This window comes from Chelmon rostratus, chromosome 12 (assembly GCF_017976325.1).
Source record: "Chelmon rostratus isolate fCheRos1 chromosome 12, fCheRos1.pri, whole genome shotgun sequence".
In the NCBI taxonomy this organism is placed as follows: Eukaryota; Metazoa; Chordata; class Actinopteri; order Chaetodontiformes; family Chaetodontidae; genus Chelmon; species Chelmon rostratus.
This window is the reverse complement of record NC_055669.1, coordinates 5,991,938-6,011,901: the sequence shown is the minus strand read 5'-3', so window position 1 is coordinate 6,011,901 and position 19,964 is coordinate 5,991,938. Positions and strand designations below refer to the sequence as shown.

General features: G+C 43.4%; 2 protein-coding genes across 2 annotated transcripts in view; both read right to left on the bottom strand.

The window, feature by feature from the left end:
* Nucleotides 1–911, bottom strand: part of slc6a9 (solute carrier family 6 member 9) — a 65,080-nt gene extending 64,169 nt beyond the window's left edge. Inside the window, exon 1 of the mRNA XM_041948733.1 lies at nt 781–911. The gene's annotated coding sequence lies outside the window, so the exon portion shown is untranslated. The remainder of the gene's footprint in view (nt 1–780) is intronic.
* Nucleotides 912–12,402: 11,491 nt separating this feature from the next.
* On the bottom strand, nt 12,403–15,103 carry klf17 (Kruppel-like factor 17). The gene is made up of 3 exons (XM_041949163.1): nt 14,880–15,103; nt 13,660–14,752; nt 12,403–13,519 (listed from the first exon to the last, which is right to left on the bottom strand). The coding sequence occupies exons 1-3, from the start codon at nt 14,958–14,960 to the stop codon at nt 13,344–13,346; spliced, it is 1,350 nt and encodes a 449-aa protein (XP_041805097.1). The 5' UTR covers nt 14,961–15,103; the 3' UTR covers nt 12,403–13,343.
* Between the last annotated feature and the right edge of the window lie 4,861 nt (nt 15,104–19,964).

Genomic DNA, 19,964 nt, shown 5'->3' with positions numbered 1-19,964 from the left:
TTGAGAACCACTATAGGCCAACAGTTAATGCCAATAAAAGTGGTATTCACCTCTATTGTTCATCATGTTATGTGTTAATGCTAAAAAACTAATGTTGGCTGACGAATCATATCAGACTTCATTAAAGAATCTATTAAAATATCAGTATCAAAAACCAGTATCGATCTGGCAATAATATCAATGAAATTTCTGAATTAATGACAAAGACTGTCAATAAAAAAGTCATTTATCCTAAAACATCAGCAGGTATTATGTGAAGCAGGCAACACAAAACAGCCAGTCCCCAGAACAACCACACATTTACATGTTATGAATACTAGAAAAGAGGGTTAGAGGTGAATTGTCTTTTAGCAAATGATGCTATTGATAAATATAATATCTCACCTATGAAACTACAGACATGAGAGACAGTTATAAGAAGAACAAACACACACACACACACACACACACACACACGGAGCAACAATAAGGAGGAGGCCACAGCCAGTGCCACGTGTTTGTGCCTGCTGGGATTAAAGAACAGTTTTACAGCGTTCTGCATCACAATCTGGTTTGCTGGTCTACTGGTTCACTACTGTGCCCGGGACCACCTTAGCCCTAACCCGGCGTCCCTCGGCGGACACGTGTTGAATGCTCTGTCTGTATCTTCCTTGCGGCTGAATGGCACATTACTGTCTCAGCCTGTAGCACAAAGTCGCTCTTTAACGGGATGTAACCCCCCCAGCCTGGCCCTGCGTTAGAGAGCAGAATAAATGTGAGCGCGGACCCCCTGGCTCTTACCGTGGACGGGAGCGCTAGTCTTCAAGCCGGGCTGCGCTCGACATATATGGCTTCTTTCCGCCAATATTGACTTGTTAGGAGTTGCATCACCTCAGTCTTCGGTCACAGCCAGGCCAACAACTCCTCCTTACGCCCCTCCTTTCTCAACTCCTCCTGCGGGGGTCTGCTTCGGGCGCTCTGTGGGTCTCCACCTCTTTGGGTCTCCACCTGCCTGCTCACTGTTGCCTCTATGATGTGCTAAATGACGACTGCATGCTTTGTAAAAATAAATAAATAATAATAAAAGCAATTAAGCATCAATCCTGAGTAATTCTGAATTTAAATGTTTAAATAAAAAGCGTTGATGAGGTGACTAAACTTGAGTGCCACGCGCGCAGGAATATTATGAGAGTAATTAAGATGGATATTATAGAGGTGTTGTCGCCACTAACCCGCATAAAGCTTTGTTAGGGTCCCCGAGAAGCTCATGTTCAGAGCAGCAATGAACGCATGTGTTGCCCAGTCTTTTGTTACAGCAGCATGCCGCAACGATCCCTCAGAGAGACCCCTGTGATTTTGGCTTTTGAGGTGTGTGTGTGTGCTTGCAGGCGGTTCGCGAGATGAGATAGACCAGATGTGATCGCGCGTGCTTTGATAATCATGCGAAATCAATTATCTGACAGCCCGGTCAAGGCGGAGGTAGTGAGCCAGCGCGATGCTCCAGACAGGTGTGGTAGCCTCGGCTACAGCACGCCACCGGTGACGGATGGAGGCTTCGGGGCGTCCACATGTAAGATCACAGAGAATGTGTGACGGATGAGAGATGCGGCCGAGGGATGGATGATGGCACTCCGGAGGTTTTGGCATGCAGATGCAGGTTTTACCTTGTTTTTTTTTTTGCTTTTTGGACCGATCAGGTTGGAGGGCTGTTAAGAGCGCGGAGGAGAAGGAGGAGGAGGAGGAGGAGGCACGCATGCAGGCGCGGTGATGGTCAGAGGCTGGGGTGAGAGGAGGGAGCTGAGGGGTGGCGGTCAAAAATTTGGCTGTCTGTAATGCTGTGGGTGCCCACAAAATCTAATGCTGCCTCACGGAAAATGTCAGGAACATTATTGGAATATGGGAGAGAAAAGAAATGCTGCTAGAAAGTTCTGGCATTAAGATTGGAACTTAATGTGATGCGAACACTGTTTCAGCCTCCAATCAAACAGTGTTACAAACAAGAGAAATATTCCCTCCCATTAGCTTGTGGGCATTAGATGGGGGTCCAACAACTAGGCTGGGAACCACAAACCACATAACTGTATGTAAAGTAGTTAAAACTTGCTTCTCCCTGATCTGCAGTAGTCAGTATGTAGTCAGCATCAGCGGTGTGGAAAAACTCTGGTCAGGCTCCACTTCAGTGAATAGAAGAATAAAAACTCATTCAGCTCAAGTTGTTACTTGAATATAGAAGTTTATTACAACACAAGGCTCTGAATACCTCTTCCAGTGCTGTCTTCTTAAGCAAAAAAAAAAAAGCAGAAATCAACTGATGACTTGCAGAACAAATCTTGTTTACCAACAAAAGGCAGATCATGTTAGCATTCTTGCTAAGAACACACAAGCAAGCTTTCCCAGCACGCATTTTACACACACAGGCGATCATGTAAAAGTGCTACAGGTTAAAAGCAGGAAACAAATACATAATCCAGACGCCAAAAGAGACATAGCATGCATCAAAAGCAAGAACACGTCGAGGTTAATGCGTAGGAAATGTAAAGGTGCTCAAAACCGCTTCCTCCACAGCGTCATACTCATTTCCTGCAACAAAATCAGATCAGGTTTTTTAAAATTTCTGTGGTCACAGCTTCCTCAAACTCTCAGAGAAAACTCTCTTTAGAAGCTGTCATCATGCCGCTCAGCCCTGCCAGAGTATGCAGCCATGCATAGATGGAGGCACACATTTCTATTAATCTGTACCTTAGGAGCACACGCCCGGGAAGGTGGCTGTTGCATAATTGAATATCAGAAAACAGAGCAGGTGGTCTTTTCACAGATAAGAAAGATAACAGTTTGCAAGAGCAAATCGTGCGTCAAAAGTTATGTAAATCACCAAGCAGATGAAAAACATGGACACGAGTTACAGTTGTATGTTGGCCAAATGTGTCTGTATTGCACATACAGCATAAAATTGACTTAAGGAGCAGCAGTTGAGCCTGTGTGCAACCTGGGCGAACACATGGAGGAAGGAGATGAGTGCAGCTTTGTTCACTGTATGCAAATGCTCCACCTCTAGGATGTTTATCAATTACAAACAGAATCAGCTGTGTCTGCAGCACTATTTACAATATACAACTGAAAAAAAGAAGAATTGCTTGTATTGGATATGAGAGCAGAGTGTTGGGTAGGTTTGTAGTCTTTGGTCCCACCATATTTTCAATTAGATTAGTAAGACGACCTGGCATCCCCTGCATTACAGGAAGGGGCCTGGAAGAATAAAAAGCCACCAGGCGGATATGAGAGCCATGTTTCTGAACTAAGATGGCCAGGATGAAGCTGTTTGTCTCTTGCACTTACAGATGAAAAGGCAGATCTGGCAAGCCCAAAGCTGGCACTGGTCTGAGAGCAACCCTCAAGTCTCTGGATGCAGATGTCATGTTTTCAGTTCATTGAAGGGGTTCAGGTGCAGAGTCCAGAGTGGATTGCAGGGTATCCATGAATCCATACCTGCAGTAATCATGACTAAGTGCATCCCTGCTTTCATGTGTGCAGCCAGTGGCATAACTCTGTCTGGACCATTTTCCAAAATGTAGAGTCTGTGTACGCGCTTTATCAAAAGTGGCATGTTTCCTTCAAGTCAGCAAGGTCGGCCAGGCCCCCTCTGCAGCCTCAGAAATAATGTTAATTATCAGAAAAAGAATGTGGATCACAAATCCAGCACCATGTAAAATTTACAATCTTGAAGTAATAAGACCAAATAAATCAGTCCAAATTGGAACATGTGCAAAGCCCATGATGAGAAGGAAGCTGAGGGATGCAACAATAACTCAGCGGTCTGTGCCATGAGTTTCAGGTGACTAGGCTAAAAAATGCAACCCATTCTCATTTAGAGTGACAAATACCACAGCTTTGTCACACCTCGGCCTCTCATGCAAAATCACAAGGCACCCTTGATCAACTGTATGAGACGCACCGGCCCGTTGACTACCTCCACTGTCAGCCCAGTACTAGCGGCCCAGAGCGACTGCTGCAGCCATCCATCCAATGACAAAACTATGTTAAGTAGAGAAAAACATTGTTCACTTTTGGTTTCTCACAGGATGCAAACGTCAGTCTCCTGGATGAAAGTCACGAGTTGGTTTGACCCATCCATCCACCCCACCTTCCTGCATTTGCTGACTTTCTTGCTCTTTATACTACATCTTACATCTTGCTCTCAGTGTCTAATATTGCCGCGGACAAGTTCACAGTGGAGTTAGCTGAAATCTAATGCAGAATCTGTGCATCTGTATGAGATGCCAAGGGGTGCGACAAAAGCATCGGTATTTGACGATGTGGGAATGAGACCAGCTTTAAATATGTGTGGCTGACGAACAAAAAATGCTTTTGTATAACAAAACCAAACTGTGCCAGAGCCACAGTCTGAACAGGAAGTCAAACCACCAGAGATACAGTGAACCACTGCAATCAAAACACACAAAGCATCTCTACTAAAAAGTACACTGAAGAGTTGAAAAATGAAGCAATAACAGCCCAATAGAAGGAGATTTGATATCAGCCTGTCTTTGATGCAGGCTGGTCAATGGAATTCCAGCAACAGCTAAGACTGTTCACACATTTTTCCAGGTGTGGAATGGACAGCTACTGTGTCAACCAACACTGCAACAACTTAAGCCAATTCCATAATTTCATTTTCGGGGATTGCAGCACAGAGACAGTACTGATTTCTATCAAGAGTCGCTGTAAAAAGTGACGTGAGAAGAGCTGGGCGCTGCAGACTGCTTATCTGATTGACTGGTTGGTGGCATAATGTGTGCACCTCCGCGCATGAAAGTCATACCTGGAGTCTTCTGACTCATTGTGAGGAGAGGAGGGTTGCTTCCTTTTAGTCTGGAACACAGCACTTTTCTCTAAAACGTCTGTTTCACGTCTGAAACAGTCATTGGCTGGCAAATTGAAAATCATTGATTTTAGAGACAGTTGCTACGTTGGGCTGCAAGCAGTTCATTAGAGTTTGTACTGGCAGCTGCTCACATTGTTCCGCTGTTATGCCTACATTAGCTTCCTACCTCCTGGAGGTGTTTGATAAACTCAGATCAATTACAGATTTGTCTTTGGAGGAGAGGCGGTGACGAAACTAAAATTAGCTGTTTGTCTGGCACTGTGACTGATCAAACCAAGTGTCTCGGCCTGCTCCTGTGGGCCTTTAACAGTACTAACAGAACAGCAGGATTTGTCTGTGTGGAGATAATTAGCTGATTTTACAGCAGCAACACTGACAAATAGCTTCTTTTGACAGATCTCTGGCTATTTCTGACAACTGTCATCATCATGTCGATACTGAAATTACTATTTAAAGTTGCGTGCATTGAGTATTTTTAAGTTGGGGGCAGCAAACCAAGCTGTAAACACAACACTGACACATGGCGCAAAATGGTGCAACATTATTAATTTCATCCATTGTTAGTATGAAATATTGATTAGTGCACCTTTGAGACAAATATATAGCTACACACTTCCACATTGCTGAACGTATAGATTTATTCAATTTAAGCACTCTTCAGCCCTCACAAGAGACTTTAATGTATATCTATACAGAGAGAGTAACAGCCAGTTATCTTTTGGAATGGCATACTGGTGACTGACGGGTGGATTTGCAAGACATTCGGTCTTACAGACTTCAGACTCAAAGCTCAATGTTGTTGGAGCAATTTTAATGCTGGCAGAAGCTGTGCAGTTTGTTGAAACCTGAGCTCCTCTGTAAATTTGACAATCCCCTCAGTTTTCACTGCCAAGTGGTGTCATTCCAGCGTTGTAGCATCACTGCCGGTGCCCATAAATACAAGGAAGTTTGAGCTCTGATAGCAGAGCACAGCTTATCTGAGCTGAATCAATCCAATAGTTTAGATAATCCATAAAGCCAGTCCTCTAGACCAGTCTCTTCTCCCTTCTGTTCCTTTCATTCGTTCACATTTCCTCCTCCTCGTCTATTTAGATTTCAGTCTCTGATGTCCTCCTTCTGCCTGAGTCAATAACCCAGCAACATGGGCAGAGGGTTGTTAGATGTGGTGCATCTTTGTAGTTTCAGAAGTGGTAACAATGACCACAGCGCATGAAGAGCAAGTTGTTGCTGCTGACAAACACCAACCCTGTGGACGTCTGAACAAGTGTTCTAGCCGTGTTTGAGCATTAACACTGGGCTGTAAGTATGTTACGAAGGATCTGGCTTTAAGGTCACCTCTCGTATCTGCTGTGGTAACAACAAAGAGTCTTCCCCTTGGCCTTTCTTTGACCTGAATTGATAATGGTTGAGCGTGAGAGGAAGTCCTCTCAACGTGTCATCCATATGTTTGACCTTGTTTTTCTCAGGTCCACTGATGTCAGAATTAGAGGCTTGCTGTCACTTTAGATTCAGTAATTTCATTAAGACCTTTTGATTATTGCCCTGGTTTCTGAGAGTGGAGTTTGACTTCTGACCTAGTGACAGTTGACAAAACCCAGAATCCCTTGGGTTAGGTAAACAAGGCTACGGGGGCACACATAGCTTTGCCTCCCTGACAACACACACATGCACACACATTCCCACTAAAGGTGGACTAGGAACGAGGTCATGTTACAAAATGGTTCAATGCACGTTATAGATTTTCAATTAGTTAAAGAATAAAATGCTCATTAGATTTTATTCGACTGACTCACAGATACAAATCTTCCTCTTCCTCTTCTTTTAATATTTCACTCTTTATCACTCAGGCCATCAATAATGATTACTCATATTTAAGCCCAGTATCTTGAAATAAAGCCACAGAACGTCACTATTTGGTCAACAATAACAGTGACTGTGAGATTTTCAGTCATCCAGCTCATACAATATCAAGAAATACTTGCTGTTTGCATTTTTCCCCTCAGTCCAAGCTAAACTGCAAATCCTGTTCAGGGTCACAGGGAGCTGGAGCTCATCCCAGCATGCATCGGGGAAAGGAAGGGTAATAATACAATATACATATAGAGGGACAGCCGCATTCACATGTAAAGATTTGAAATCCTTTTGCACATGAGGAACGTTTTCCAGGAGCTTAGGATCATTTTTACGCATTTGGCAACCTGCATTTTGACGGGAGGGACCAGAGTCTAAATCGAGCTCCGCAGCCATAATTCCTGGTCGTGCTTTTTGGGCTAGTCCTTTGTGATGGTTAGGGAACTATCAGGGTGGAGCTTACGGTGCAGCTGCTATACAACCAGTGTTCAGTGTTCATTCAGACTATACAGAACAAGCAGTGGTTGCCATAGATTCTTTAACATACCGGCTGAAAAGGACAAAAGCTGAAAGAGCACATTCACAGTGTAAAAAAACCCTTTGCTTTCTCTGAAGATTGTCCCAATGCAGAGTGCAGCATCGTTCTTATTTGTAGGTTTTATCTATGGTCTATGCAAAATAAAGTATAATATATATATAAAATATAAAACAGCATAAAATGAAGACAACCTTTTTATGTAACACACAGTTTTGCCGTCTTCTTGCTGTGATTGGCCAGCTGTGTGGAGCTGAGAAGGCAGGTTTGAGCTTCTCCTTCTAGCTCTCTGTTCTCAGAGGACATCGGTGTGCTTCAGCATGGCGGATGCGGTTGGAGGAGTGCATGGAACAACGCGTGGAGGACAGAAATTGCCGGCAGCCGCCCAATAAGTGACGAGACAGTCGTCTGACTGGATTTCCAAAAAGTCCAGTCTTGTGATCAGACATTTCCACTTTCATAATGAAAGTGAAAGCGTCACCACTGAAAGCCATTGCTTTATATTTGTCTGCTGAGGAACAGCAGTTTCCGGTTACTTCTTCTTATTGGTGCTGCTTCTACTCGTTCAAGCTGTCCGAACGCTGTGAAAATCCACTTTCAGGAACACTGTCATTGTTCCTTCATATGACCGACATTTAAAACCAAGACAGACACGCAAAACTGTTTTGCTAATTACGATTCTCTGCACGTTGCTTAGAAGATAAGTCTAATCCTTGTCTGCAGATTTGTGTACAGAATAATAGATAAGAACTGAAGGCGCCAGTACACTCAGTTTGAAATTTGATTTGGCATTTCTCCAAAGGCTGTCAATTTTTCCAGCAACAGAGGAGGAGAATGGATGAGAAGGTGAATGCGTGCCAGCCAGTTTGATTTTTCAAAACCCCAATTAAATGTCATTTGTTTTCATTTATTTCGCTGCATGAAAAATGGATTTAAATTAGGGGCCTAATTTAGACCACTTCAGGATTATCTTTGGCTCCACCAGCTTTTAGTTCCTTCCACAAACTACAGCTCCTAAAAGTCTTACCCCTAAGTTCAGAACCTTGTTGGAGCTTGAAAGTTTAAAAAAAAAATGTGTTTTATTTGTTTAATTGGATCCTCGTTAGTTGCTACAAGGGTAACTGCTATTCTTCAACATCAGCGTAGATGAACACTTAACAACACTAACCAAAGCCCAAAGCCCCCTCACAGGAGATCAAGTGGCTAGTATGACATGAAATCGTGCAAGCTTTTAGGTTTGGCCATAGCACAAGCATAGTAAAAAAAAAGTCAGGAGAGTGCATAAAATTCTGTCTCCAGCTTTTAGCCAGGAGGCAGCGGCGTGCGAGCCCTCTGCACTCGCCCTGGATGAGCAGCGAGGAGCCTGACGTGCTGCTTTGTTCTGCACAAGTGGAGGCCTGCAGATCTTTTTTTAGTGCGAAACTACAGAGCAACAGTCAAGACGATACGCTCAGCGCCGTTTTGGTTACAAAATGCTAAAGTTAGGGTCAGCAGGATCATGTGTCAGCCCAAACAGAAGAAAGAAACTGGCTGAAAATCCGCTGAGAGGCTGAAGATGGAAAAGTGTCATCACCAGAACTTTAAACTGACTAAAACCTGTGGAGCAGTACAGTACATGTCAAAATACTTCTTTGGCCTCTACAGTTTAGTAGTTTCAGACAAAATAGCAGTCTGCCTAAGTTAGGGCACATAGAGGTTGTCTTAATCCACTACAGACGATTTGTTAGTGTGAGAATAACAAACAGCATATGTGTGGATTTAGTAATCAGTGGTTAATTGTTTATTTCATTGAGGACATTCTGATGCATCATCAGAAAAAGCACAGTTGTGACTAATAATATGTGAAGATGATGACTCATGACTACTGTTTCTTCCTCTGTGCTTTTCCTTTTTCCTGCCATTTCCTCACAGGAAATCACTCCTGATTGTCCCAAGACTGTCGCTTTAATTACTGCATGTTATGTATTCAAGCAGCAAGCTTCTACTTTAATGTATGTAGGTCTACTTAAAGCTTGAACTTTTGTTTTTATTGCCTCTTGTGCAGTTTCACTTCCTTTGATTGTTTCTCCTCCTGCCCGACAAGATGCAGTTTAGTGCTGATCTATCACCCTCCACCCGTAATTGAAACCCGGCTCTCAGATGTAGTCTGATGTTATACTGTCTCTGTGTGGCAAACAGCAGCTCCTGCATGACGTGTGACTGATTGCTTGCTGCCACTCAAGCTCCTGCAACAAATGATTCCACCTTACACACAAATGGACGTAACGCTGAGTGATCACTTTTACTACTTTTCAGCAAATATTTGACCTCATTAAAGCTCATTCACGGAGTCAGAAGAAAGGTTCAGCTGAGCTCATTACAGGCCTTTCTCACAGGAGACATTTTGACACGTCCAGGGCGGGAAAGCAAAGGTGTGAAGAATGAAATGAATGACGGCTGAATTCCATTTAAGCGCTTCAGCTGCTGGCTCTCTGTCATGGCTTACTGGGACTCTTGAATAGAACGCAGCAATCCTTGATGCTATTAGCAACACCTGTGCTTTCCCCACTGTCAGTCAGCGTCTGCAGGGAAAAAGGCTTGTATCACGATGCTGTATGTTTCAGGTTATGCAGACTTAACTGAGTGACTAAAAACAAAAGAAAAAGCAAACGTGTGTTGTTAAAAAGTCAGCTACCACTGCTGCTGGTGGTGGACTGTAGGAGGTGATGCAGTAAGTGTTGTACATTCTTCTACCAATGGTTTAATAGGAATCAGGTGATTGTAAAAGAAATTCAACATGCACAAAAGCAGCACTTTGTCACGTGGCTGTTTCACTCATAGCGACTTCTATCAGTCTGATATTATCAGTGTAGTCACCTACCACTACATGCTGTCGATTGATTGCTTGCAACATTTGTGAAATATGGGTTGATTTACACGCAATTCTTTTTCCGATGTCTATGGTTCAGACAGTTGTGACTGTGGGTTTGACTTCTGATAATATCGTCAAAAATCCCCACCTGTCCGACCAATCAGACCACATTTTATTCAAGTTTGTTGTTAGAAAATTCATCTTATTTGCAGAGGACTGTCGCACGCAGTAAGTTTGCTGTTCTCCACAGTGACTTCACATGCATACTTGCTGCACAGACAAAAGGCTTGAGTCATTTCACTCATGGTGAAAATACTACAAATTGGTTTTAGTATAACATGAAAGACAACACTGAGGTGCCAGATGAGAGGGTTAAACTAAGCCAGTGAGGACATCTAGTGGAGAAACCAAGACATGACAAAGAAAAAGGCACAATGCATCCTCTAGAGCCAGACTACTGCTCTAGACTGTCATAGCAACTAACAATCTGCCCAGTATACCTGTTTTAGATAAACATTTTGCTATTGCTTTGGATTATTATCAATAAGTAAATATATTATACATATTAAATATCACGTCACTTTGTTTTTTATGCTTTGTTGCAAAAGTGTATCATTTTTACTCTTAGAGTAAAATGTAATTTACATATGATGCTGTTGATGTGTCAATAGCATACATGTGTTTAACATTTGTATATTTTTCCATGAATAGGAAGAAAAAGGAAATTAAAACAAATAGAGAAAAGAAAAATAATCGCTTCTGTAATGACTCATGTGTCATAAGTTTCTATATTTTGCAGCTGTTGTAATCTGATTACTTTCTGTCTGTCCACTGACTGGAGTGTGGACTTGAGTGCCGCTGCACTTACCTGATTTGTTCATGTACCTGCAGAGGCGTATCCTAAGTATGATTGGCCATGCATGAAAGCTCTGGCACATGGATATACGCAGCATGTAAAGTCCAGATGGAAGCTACCAAACAGCCGTCACTGTCCAACCCAGTTTCCACAGAGAGCTGCAGAGCTTTAGTTTGTTAAGCCATTTTTCTGTACAGTCTTGCTTGCTGTGCCGCTGAGAGCTTCAGGCTGTTTGTGTAGTCTTGGTATCAGATTGCTGGAGGCTAAAGCGTGTGAGTAAATAGTTTTAAATGGATCACTTTTCCTCACGGTGCTTTTGGTTAGAGATCAGGTTGGAGGCCTGTGTTTTGGATTCTTATTACTCTCTTTTTTTCTTGTTTTTGTGCTGCTTGCTCTGAATTCTTCATATCTAAAATGTGTTTGATCAGCAGAGTGTTAGTGTGAGCTGCCCATTCTTGGCTTCAGAGAGAGTGGGTGGTCTCTACTGCACGTTATGGCCAGAACATGGCAACTAATTTTTGATCATTTACTAATGAAACCGCTTTCTGCTCCTTCAGAACACTCAGCCTACTGCTGTTTCAGCTGCTGCATGTGCAACGCACCACATAAACCTTAATCTCACTAACATCACTAACATGAACGCAGCCTATTCTGAGGCAGATGTTACTGTACCAATGAACATTAGAGGGCAGTCTTTCATAAGCAATGAGCCAAAGTTTGAGGGGCACCTAAACATGCATGCATGCATGTAGACCTAACATCACTAATAATGATGCTTATTGTCTTTATGGCACTGAATATTATAGATCATTTGAAATCACATGACCTTAGACCCTCAAGCCACACCGACAACGTTCAGGTTCTCTCACCTTGGACTGACGATCACTGCTTTCTTTTAGAAATGCTGAATGTGTGGCACTCCGAAGATTTAGTTTTCAGTGTATGTATTGTTTTATTTGATAGGGACAGGTACAGTATACACAAACTGAAAACGTCTGATGCATGTATTGTATACTGGATGCTAATTTGAAACACTTCATCTGGTAGGGAGGTCCAGAACTTTGCTCCTTTCACAGAAAGAGCCATCTGAGCAAAAGATGTTGTGCATCGGTGGATCTGCTGCAGCTGCAGTGTCTCGATGTATTTCCAGAGAGGCTGAGGAGCAGGACATTTACACACAAGATTTAACAACTAAATTTGCAAAACTTAAAATCCAGTATTTACTTAAAACGCGGCAATGATGGTGGTGAGTTGGAAGTGGGGATGCTAAAATTAGATGTTAAGTGTCACTGTCTGTGCTACAAATGTGCTCATGCAGATTACACTAATCAAACTGAAGTTGGGAAGTTCTAAGCTTTTGTGTTAAGCCGCACTGAGAATGAACAACAATAATAAAACATCAGCATCAGCAGAACTGCGTGGACTCAATGACAAACATAGTGTATTTGTAAAAGTACTTTTATTTTCTGAGCCCTTAAGCACATCGAAACAATTGCATTCTTGAAAAATGATACATCTGAGTGGTAATTCTCTTTCAAGTACAGCAGTTCAACCATTGGTTGGAGGGGATTTCTTCATTCTTGAGAAAAATATATCATCCATAAAACAAATACATGTGTCGTATCCCTAGAAAACACTGAGCTGTAAATAACATTTGACTTGTGTGAAGTGAGGGTGGGGTGACACTTTTGGGATCCTGCAAATCCATTTTAGTACCTGAATTTGTTAACATTGCTCAAGCAACCCTTTACAGAACAAAGAAGAAGCCTGAATGCTTAAGTAAGCTATAATGTCTATCGTGCAGACCAACAAAAAAAAAAAAGAATGATGAGAAATTTTCCAAAAACAAAAAAAACAAAAAACAAAAACCCTGACCTGAATTGAGTAGTATCAAAGATATAAGATGTAAACATTACAAAAATACAATTTACATATATATACAAAATTCGGGGTCCTGCCCACAATGTGTTTTCCCCTTTTGGGAAGCAAATGCAGAATCTTGTCAAGGCACTTGCTAACACTCAATAACTTACTTAAAAGACAGAGTGAAGAAATGTCTTAAATACAAGCTACTATAATTTAGCCAAAGTTATTCATATATCCACAGATATGTACAACCAACAGTTGCTTTTTTCAGATGAAAAGGCACTTTTGAAAAAGAGGTTCCTATGGGAATACATTTGTGGTACCTCAGGGGATCAAACGCCATGAATGTTGGTAGGATGGAGGTTGCTTAAACTCCCCATCAAGGCACCACAAACATACTTGTCTCTACAGGGATGCAAGAAATTTCCAACAGTGGGGGACCATCTCGTGCATATTCTGGGATGCCCCAGGCATGATCTCACGGTGGATTTGGATACAGATGTGTCCATGAATGTAACGTGGCCTACATGTGCCTCTTCATGTGGAGAGCCAGGTGGTCTGAACGGGAAAACGCTCGCTCGCACAGGTGACACTGAAAAGGTCGGTGTCCGGTGTGTTTCCTGAAGTGACGGGTCAGCTCATCTGACCTGGCGAACTTCCAGCCGCAGCCGTCCCAGTTACAGTGGTAGGGCTTTTCACCTGAGAGAGAGAGAGAGAGAGAGAGAGAGAAGACTTTCTTTAGATGACGGGCTTTATGCGTGAACAGCACCAAATTTATGAAATCAAAATAGGTGAACAACTGAGATCTGAAACATATGAATTTGGGCTTCTGTGCTCACCTGTGTGTGTTCTCAAATGGGCCTTGAGGTGGGAGCTCTTGGTGTAGGTTTTCCCACAGCCAGGGAACTCGCAGCTGTGCGTCGCGGCGCGTTTTCTGGCCCACGACCTGCGGCCTCTCTTCTGTTTCATGCTCCCCACGTCATCGTGCGCGTAAAACTCCAGCAACGACGGCGACGACGGAGGGGTTAGCATGAGCCCCTGCATAGAAGCCGGATGATGCTGCTGGTGGACGCGGACAGGGTCTCTGTGCATGCTGTACTGCCCTTGGAAATGGGACAAACTCGGCTGTGCGTACTGCGGCTGGTAGGGCGCGTTCATGTACTGGTTCTGGAGATGGTGTTGATTCGGATGATGGGAGCTCATAGAGTTAATCTGCGTCAGGTGGCAGTCTGTGGGTCCATGAGGTGCCGGATGCTGCATGGGGTGCGCACCGAAACCTTGCAGCGCACCTGGAACTGCAGTCTGGTGGTGCGTAAAAGTTGCTGGGTGCACGGAGCGCATCGGCTGTCTCTCATACATCTGTCCCATAAAGTCCCCCGCAGCAGCAGCCATCATACAAGGCTGACCCACAGGCTCGGTTTTAATTTTGTATCCAAGCGGTGGAGGAGAGGTGGCCACTTGGTGGTGAGCGGGAGTCAGCGCTTGCAGTTCGGTGTACTCCCGCACGTCTCTTGCCTTGCCAGCGCTGTCTGGTGAACTGTCCCCGGGGTAATTCATCTCTGATGTGAGAAGCTCCGCCATGAGACTGCGGACTGGGCCCGCACCACCTGTGAAGCTCACGGTGCCGTGGTAGCTCTGTGCGGCCAGGTGAGAGGGATTGTGGTCGCTGCAGTCTGGCACGGAGCTACCGCTGCAGCTCTCCGGAGACTCCGGCAGGGAATACGCGCACTGCTGCGGGGAAATGCCCCCGGTGCTGCTGGTGCTTCCAACGTCGGAGCCGATGGTGTTCGACAAGATGAACTCCAGGTCCAAGAACTTTCCCAGCTCGTCGTCGTCCTTGGGAGGCAAAGCAGGAGTCTGCACGATGCTGAACTCCACTTCGATGAGCGGGTTGTCTGCGCCGCTCCGTGCGCACTCGTCCACCTTACGCAGCTGCACAGGAGAGGAAACGGGAACAATGTTAGAAGAGACAAAGCTTCTACAGTGAGCCAACACTTAGACCTAAATGTGACCTAAATATGCAAAAAAACAGATCCCGAACTTGAAATCGTCCACTTACATTGTCGAACTGTTTTCCTTCCATCCCCTGGACACTTGCAAACGATGTCACGGCAGGCATCACTGCTTCAGCTACAGCCATGCTGACCGAATGGACGACAAATAACAAGAGTTTTAAACTATAAAGGTGAACAAAGCCTTTCCTCTCTGTCCATAGAGCGCCTGTTCGGTAATGTCAACAGCTGAGGAGCGTTCCAGGACTCAGAGCGCGACTGTCAATAGTGCTGCCTGAGCCTCTTATAGCTCCTGCGTCCTACCAATACTGAGAGGTGTGGCTTCTGCTCCCCCAACAGTCACACAGAAACACATACACACCTCCCCCACGACAGCCAGCGGTGCAATCAAACAGAAAGTGGCATTCAGGTGCGTCAAGCAGGTAACTCACTGAAGTACATAGTTTCCATCCATGCATCACTTATAAGCGCTTATTGGAGGGTCGCGGGGGGCTGGAGCTGATCCCAGCTGACAGTTGGAGCCAGTTTCTTCCAAAACGCAGATGAAAGCTTTGTACTTTCTCAGCTTTCTGAGAGGGTTATGCATAAAATGTAGAATTTCCCCACTAAATTTCCAAAGTTGAGTGAGGCATTAAAGCGTGTGAATAAGGGTGTGATGTATAAAGGTTCACCTCCGCCTCAGCGATTCATCTCATTTCTCTCTCATGGGAAAGCAAACATTTCCCTTGAGGCAGGTACAGGGGGCGACACTAAACCTGGCAGAAGTGACGGAGCGCCGGAGAGTCCAGTGCGTAAAAGACCCTTCAAGTTTCTGACCGTGCTGTGTTGGAGTTCAAATATTTCTTAATGTATAACTACTATACATTACTACTTTTAAGGGGAAAACGGGACCTGGCGGTCTCCAATTGGGCCTGAATCCAACAAAGTGTCTGAATGTCGGTACAGTTTTGTCTCAGCCTCCTCAAACACACACACGCACAGTCTCTCGCACCTCGTTAATTTGTCCCGACTTGATCCCTGCACGTTTAACACAAACACAAACGTGTGAAGCGGCGGCTCATCGAAACGTGTTTATCTCGGTGTCAACAAAGGACAACATGTTTCTTAATGATGTCCCCCCCAGCAGCCATTTAAGTCCCACAGTCATTGCTATGGTAATGTGAGGGTGGATGGCTGCTGGCAGTGGAGAACTGACACAGAACAGACTTACAAATGAAACTTTGTGTTGGTTTAGCTTCATGTGAACAGGTTTCCTACACATTCTTCATCACAATTTTAGAACTGCATGAATACAGTAAATAATTTCCAACAGGATCAGGATCATAGATATTTATGAGGGCCCCACACACAGTCTTCATCAAGTTGGACCAAAAGCCCAAAATAAAGGTGCCTTCATTTTAAAAAGTCATTTTAATGTTTCATATTTTATTTATTCGTTTACCTTTCTGTAAATCCCCAACATGGATGTTCGGAGTTTCAAAGGCCATCAGGATTAATATCAAATATGAAGGTGATGGATTAAAAGTGATCCTATTAAAACTATAAAAACATGCTGGAATCTGTTCTGACAGTACCATGTGTAACTTTGTAACGTCATTATTTTGGTGTATTCATGCTTTATGGTAATTTCTCCATCAAAAGAAAAAAAAATTGGTTGGTGTAGGGAGAAACTTCTGTAGCAGGTGGTCCTGCAGTGATTTGATAACTTAACTTTCATTTTTAAATCCTAAAAACTGCAACAGAGCCGAGTAAACTAATGCAGACGTGTCCGTCTCTCCCTGCTCCTGCAGGTGTTGTGAAAGGCCGCGTCCTGCAGCTCTCTGCATTTATACTCCGTTATTTTTAACCTGCTGGGCTTACGCAAAGCGAATTCCGGTTCCGTCCTCGAGCCAACTGGAAATGGACTCGGCTTCCTGAGGAAAAACTTGACACTTGCTTCCTCTACTTTCACTCTGCAGTCACCTTTTGATGCTTAGTGGAGGACACAGACATGGAGCTGTACATGTGCTTTTCTTTTATCGTATTTCTATCATATTTTACCTTTAGGTGTGTACTTCTATTGCACAATAATAAGCCTGTTTCTACATGCTGAAATAGTATCATCAATAAATGCTATGATCTCCCCTACAGAAAAATACTAGCCTCTATCTTGTTCCATCAAAGGCATCATCAAACCCAGGTCATGTAAAAACCAACTAGCTAAGAATAGAGACAGATACAGATAAAGCATTGCCCTGGGCTCAGGTTTCTCCTTTTGTGACTCTTTTCTGAAAGGGAGGAAGTCTTCCAGCTCAAGTGTTTTCTAAACACAATTACTTGAGATTACAGTTAAGCAGACCGAGGGCCAAGGCATCTCATCCTGGATACACTGAAATGTTTTCCAAGATAAAAAAAAAAAAGTGGTTTATCTTTCACAATTGTTTGTGTTTCTAAGTTTAAAAGTAACCGCGTTCTTCTCAGAATATTCTGTTTTTTGTTGGCTGAAGCCCTGCTCCATTATCTTGGCTGGTAACTTTATCACTTTGCAAAATATGTCTCTTTCAGTTTTCTGCCTCGTTCAGCAAATGTTTTGTTGTTTTTAATTCAGATATCCTTTTTTGGATGGAGAGATAATGTGCATTGTGTTGTGGCTCGCTGCACCTCCTCCTGTCCACATTTTGAACTGTCCTTGGGCAAGACACAGAACCCCTAACTGCTCGCGATGGTCAGGCCATCTCTCTGCATTTTCTCCGTTTTCTCTGACACAGCACTGTTAAAATTAAGTGTTCCATTTTTATGATTAAGTGCAATGATTCCCTACCAGAGTACATGTAACCCATGTGGTAGGACTACTTCAGCAGCTGCTGTATGGAAAGATTGACTATTTCAACTACTTTAAAAGATATAGAGAATTAACTGTTGTCATTGGAACAAATATCCACATATTGAGTCAGCTGTAACACCCCTAACAACTCTGTTGTTTAAAAGTAGTTAGCAAAGGTGATGCATAACTGGTTTGTCAGGGTAAAGATCCAAAACCCTCTTGACCAGGGAAGTTTGGAGAAACCAAAATGCGCACAACAGTCCAGGAACTTAATTCAGAACTCAGCTTTTGATTGTTTCTTAATGTGAATACGCATAAAAGAAATACCAGCAACACAAGAGCGACAGAAACTCACTGACTCAGTGGGGACCCCCGACACACACACACACCAGTCGACAGACAAAAGCCCAAATGAATTGAACAACAGCTTTATAGGGTCGTATCTAAGTTGATAAGAGCGTTAGCCACATCAGTCTTTCCATCGAGGCCTTATGATGTGCAATAACAAAACAACAACAACAATGTAGTATTCAGGCTACAGCTTTTTTCTACTCTTGCTGGTAGGCAACCAAATACAACTCATTGCTTCCACCCCCGTCAAAACGTCCCACTTGGTACAGCCCACACTGCCAACACCTGGTGGAGTAAGAAGCATTCATGTGCTTGTGTTCATGAGCGTGCCGTTCTCACCCAGGACCTCAGGGGGAGCAATTATTAGAGATCAAATCAAACACGAAAACAATGAAACAAGCAGTTGGATGAAAGCCTCCTACATGAAGCGAATGTTTTCATCAGCTAAAGTGGATTTAAGTGGAGGGAGTGAGTGAAGCTCCCTGGCTTGGTTTAAATAGTTAGCTGAAAGTAATAGATAAATGGTTGGAGAGGATTTGTAAAAGTAATGCATAAATCGTTGAAACGATCAGCTACATAATGGATACATTTTTAAAATAAGTAAAAGTGATGGATAAATGGTGAAACATCAATAGACAAACATTTCAAATAGTTAGGCAAAAGCAATGGCTGAATTGTTACAATAATTAGCTGAATGTAATGGATAAATGGTTGAAACTGGTAGCAAAAGTTAATTAATTTTAAATAATGTTAGATTAAAATCAATTCAAAGGAGCATATGTGAAACATGAGGGGTGGTGTTGATGGAGTTGAACTGACAGGCCTGTGGGGAAGTCAGACTAAAAGGTTGGGAACCACTGACATATTGTGTTAGCACCTCACAGGTCCTGCTTTCACAGTTGCTTTGATGCTCAGAACATTTTCACAGTAATCACACAACAGCATATCAGACACTTTGCATGCTCTGCACTCAGATGACGGGAAGCTTGTTTCTTCCATGCAAATGTGTGCAGGGCTGCTGCAGGCAGATGTACTGTACAATCACTGTCATTCTCTCATTTAGAGGAGCACATGTCCATACATACACACGTTTTCCTGTTCCTGCCCAAACGGTAGCTGTGCCCAGAACAGCCAGGAGCAATCTACGTCAACATGGGGACACAGAGACAAACACACAACACGGCAATTATCCTCCATCACTCACAAAGTGAGGGGAAACCCAACTGTTATCTTAGATAAATATGCTGCCTTGCATGGCATGAAACAGCAACAAAGTGATTAAAGAGGAAAAAAAGAAAGTAAAACTACAGCGTGGAGGCTAGTTACCTTCCAGAAAGATATCAAAGGGAGGTGGGGAGGAGAGGAAATAAGAACAAACGCCAACCGATGAGAAGAATCATGGGAAAAAAGAACAGCAATAACACCAGCCTGAGGCCCTGTAATTCTGCTCTTCCTGAGGCCAGAGTTTGACGCCTGTTGGCTCAAACAGTCTGACTGCAAGGGGGGAAGACTCTGAATGTGTGACTGGGCTGGGCTGGGCTGTGCTGGGTGAGATGGGATGTATGGCTGTAGGATTTATAAGCTTGAGTTAAAGGTTTCCAGTGGGCAAACATATTACTGCACCTTGAGCACTCATAAACTAGAGGCCTACTGTAGATAAAATGATAAGCCGTACATTTCATGATACAAGATGATGTAGCAGGTAGGAAAAAGTTCTTACACTGGGTTTGAAATCTTGCAAATGAAATCATGAGGCTAATTTAACACGATATGCTAATTAAGTCCCAACAAACGATCATCGCCCTGCTGAAGTGTTTAGCTACCAGTGGTGCTAAATGGTTTAACCTCTTCCAGTCGGTAAATCCCATACTGGCTAAATGGTTTAGTAGCGTTCAACACTAATGAAGCCATTAGCAGTTAGCTATTAGCCTAATGAGATCAGGGTGCCGCGTACTTTGCAGTCCTTCAGCATGTTGGC

Bases quoted from the DNA above. Each gene is read 5' to 3' on its own strand.
- klf17 (XM_041949163.1), bottom strand. From the start codon at position 14,960: ATGGCTGTAGCTGAAGCAGTGATGCCTGCCGTGACATCGTTTGCAAGT. The intron at 14,753-14,879 runs GTAAGTGGACGA...TCTCCTGTGCAG, and splicing joins AAGGAAAACAGTTCGACAAT to CTGCGTAAGGTGGACGAGTG. The intron at 13,520-13,659 runs GTGAGCACAGAA...TCTCTCTCTCAG, and splicing joins CCATTTGAGAACACACACAG to GTGAAAAGCCCTACCACTGT.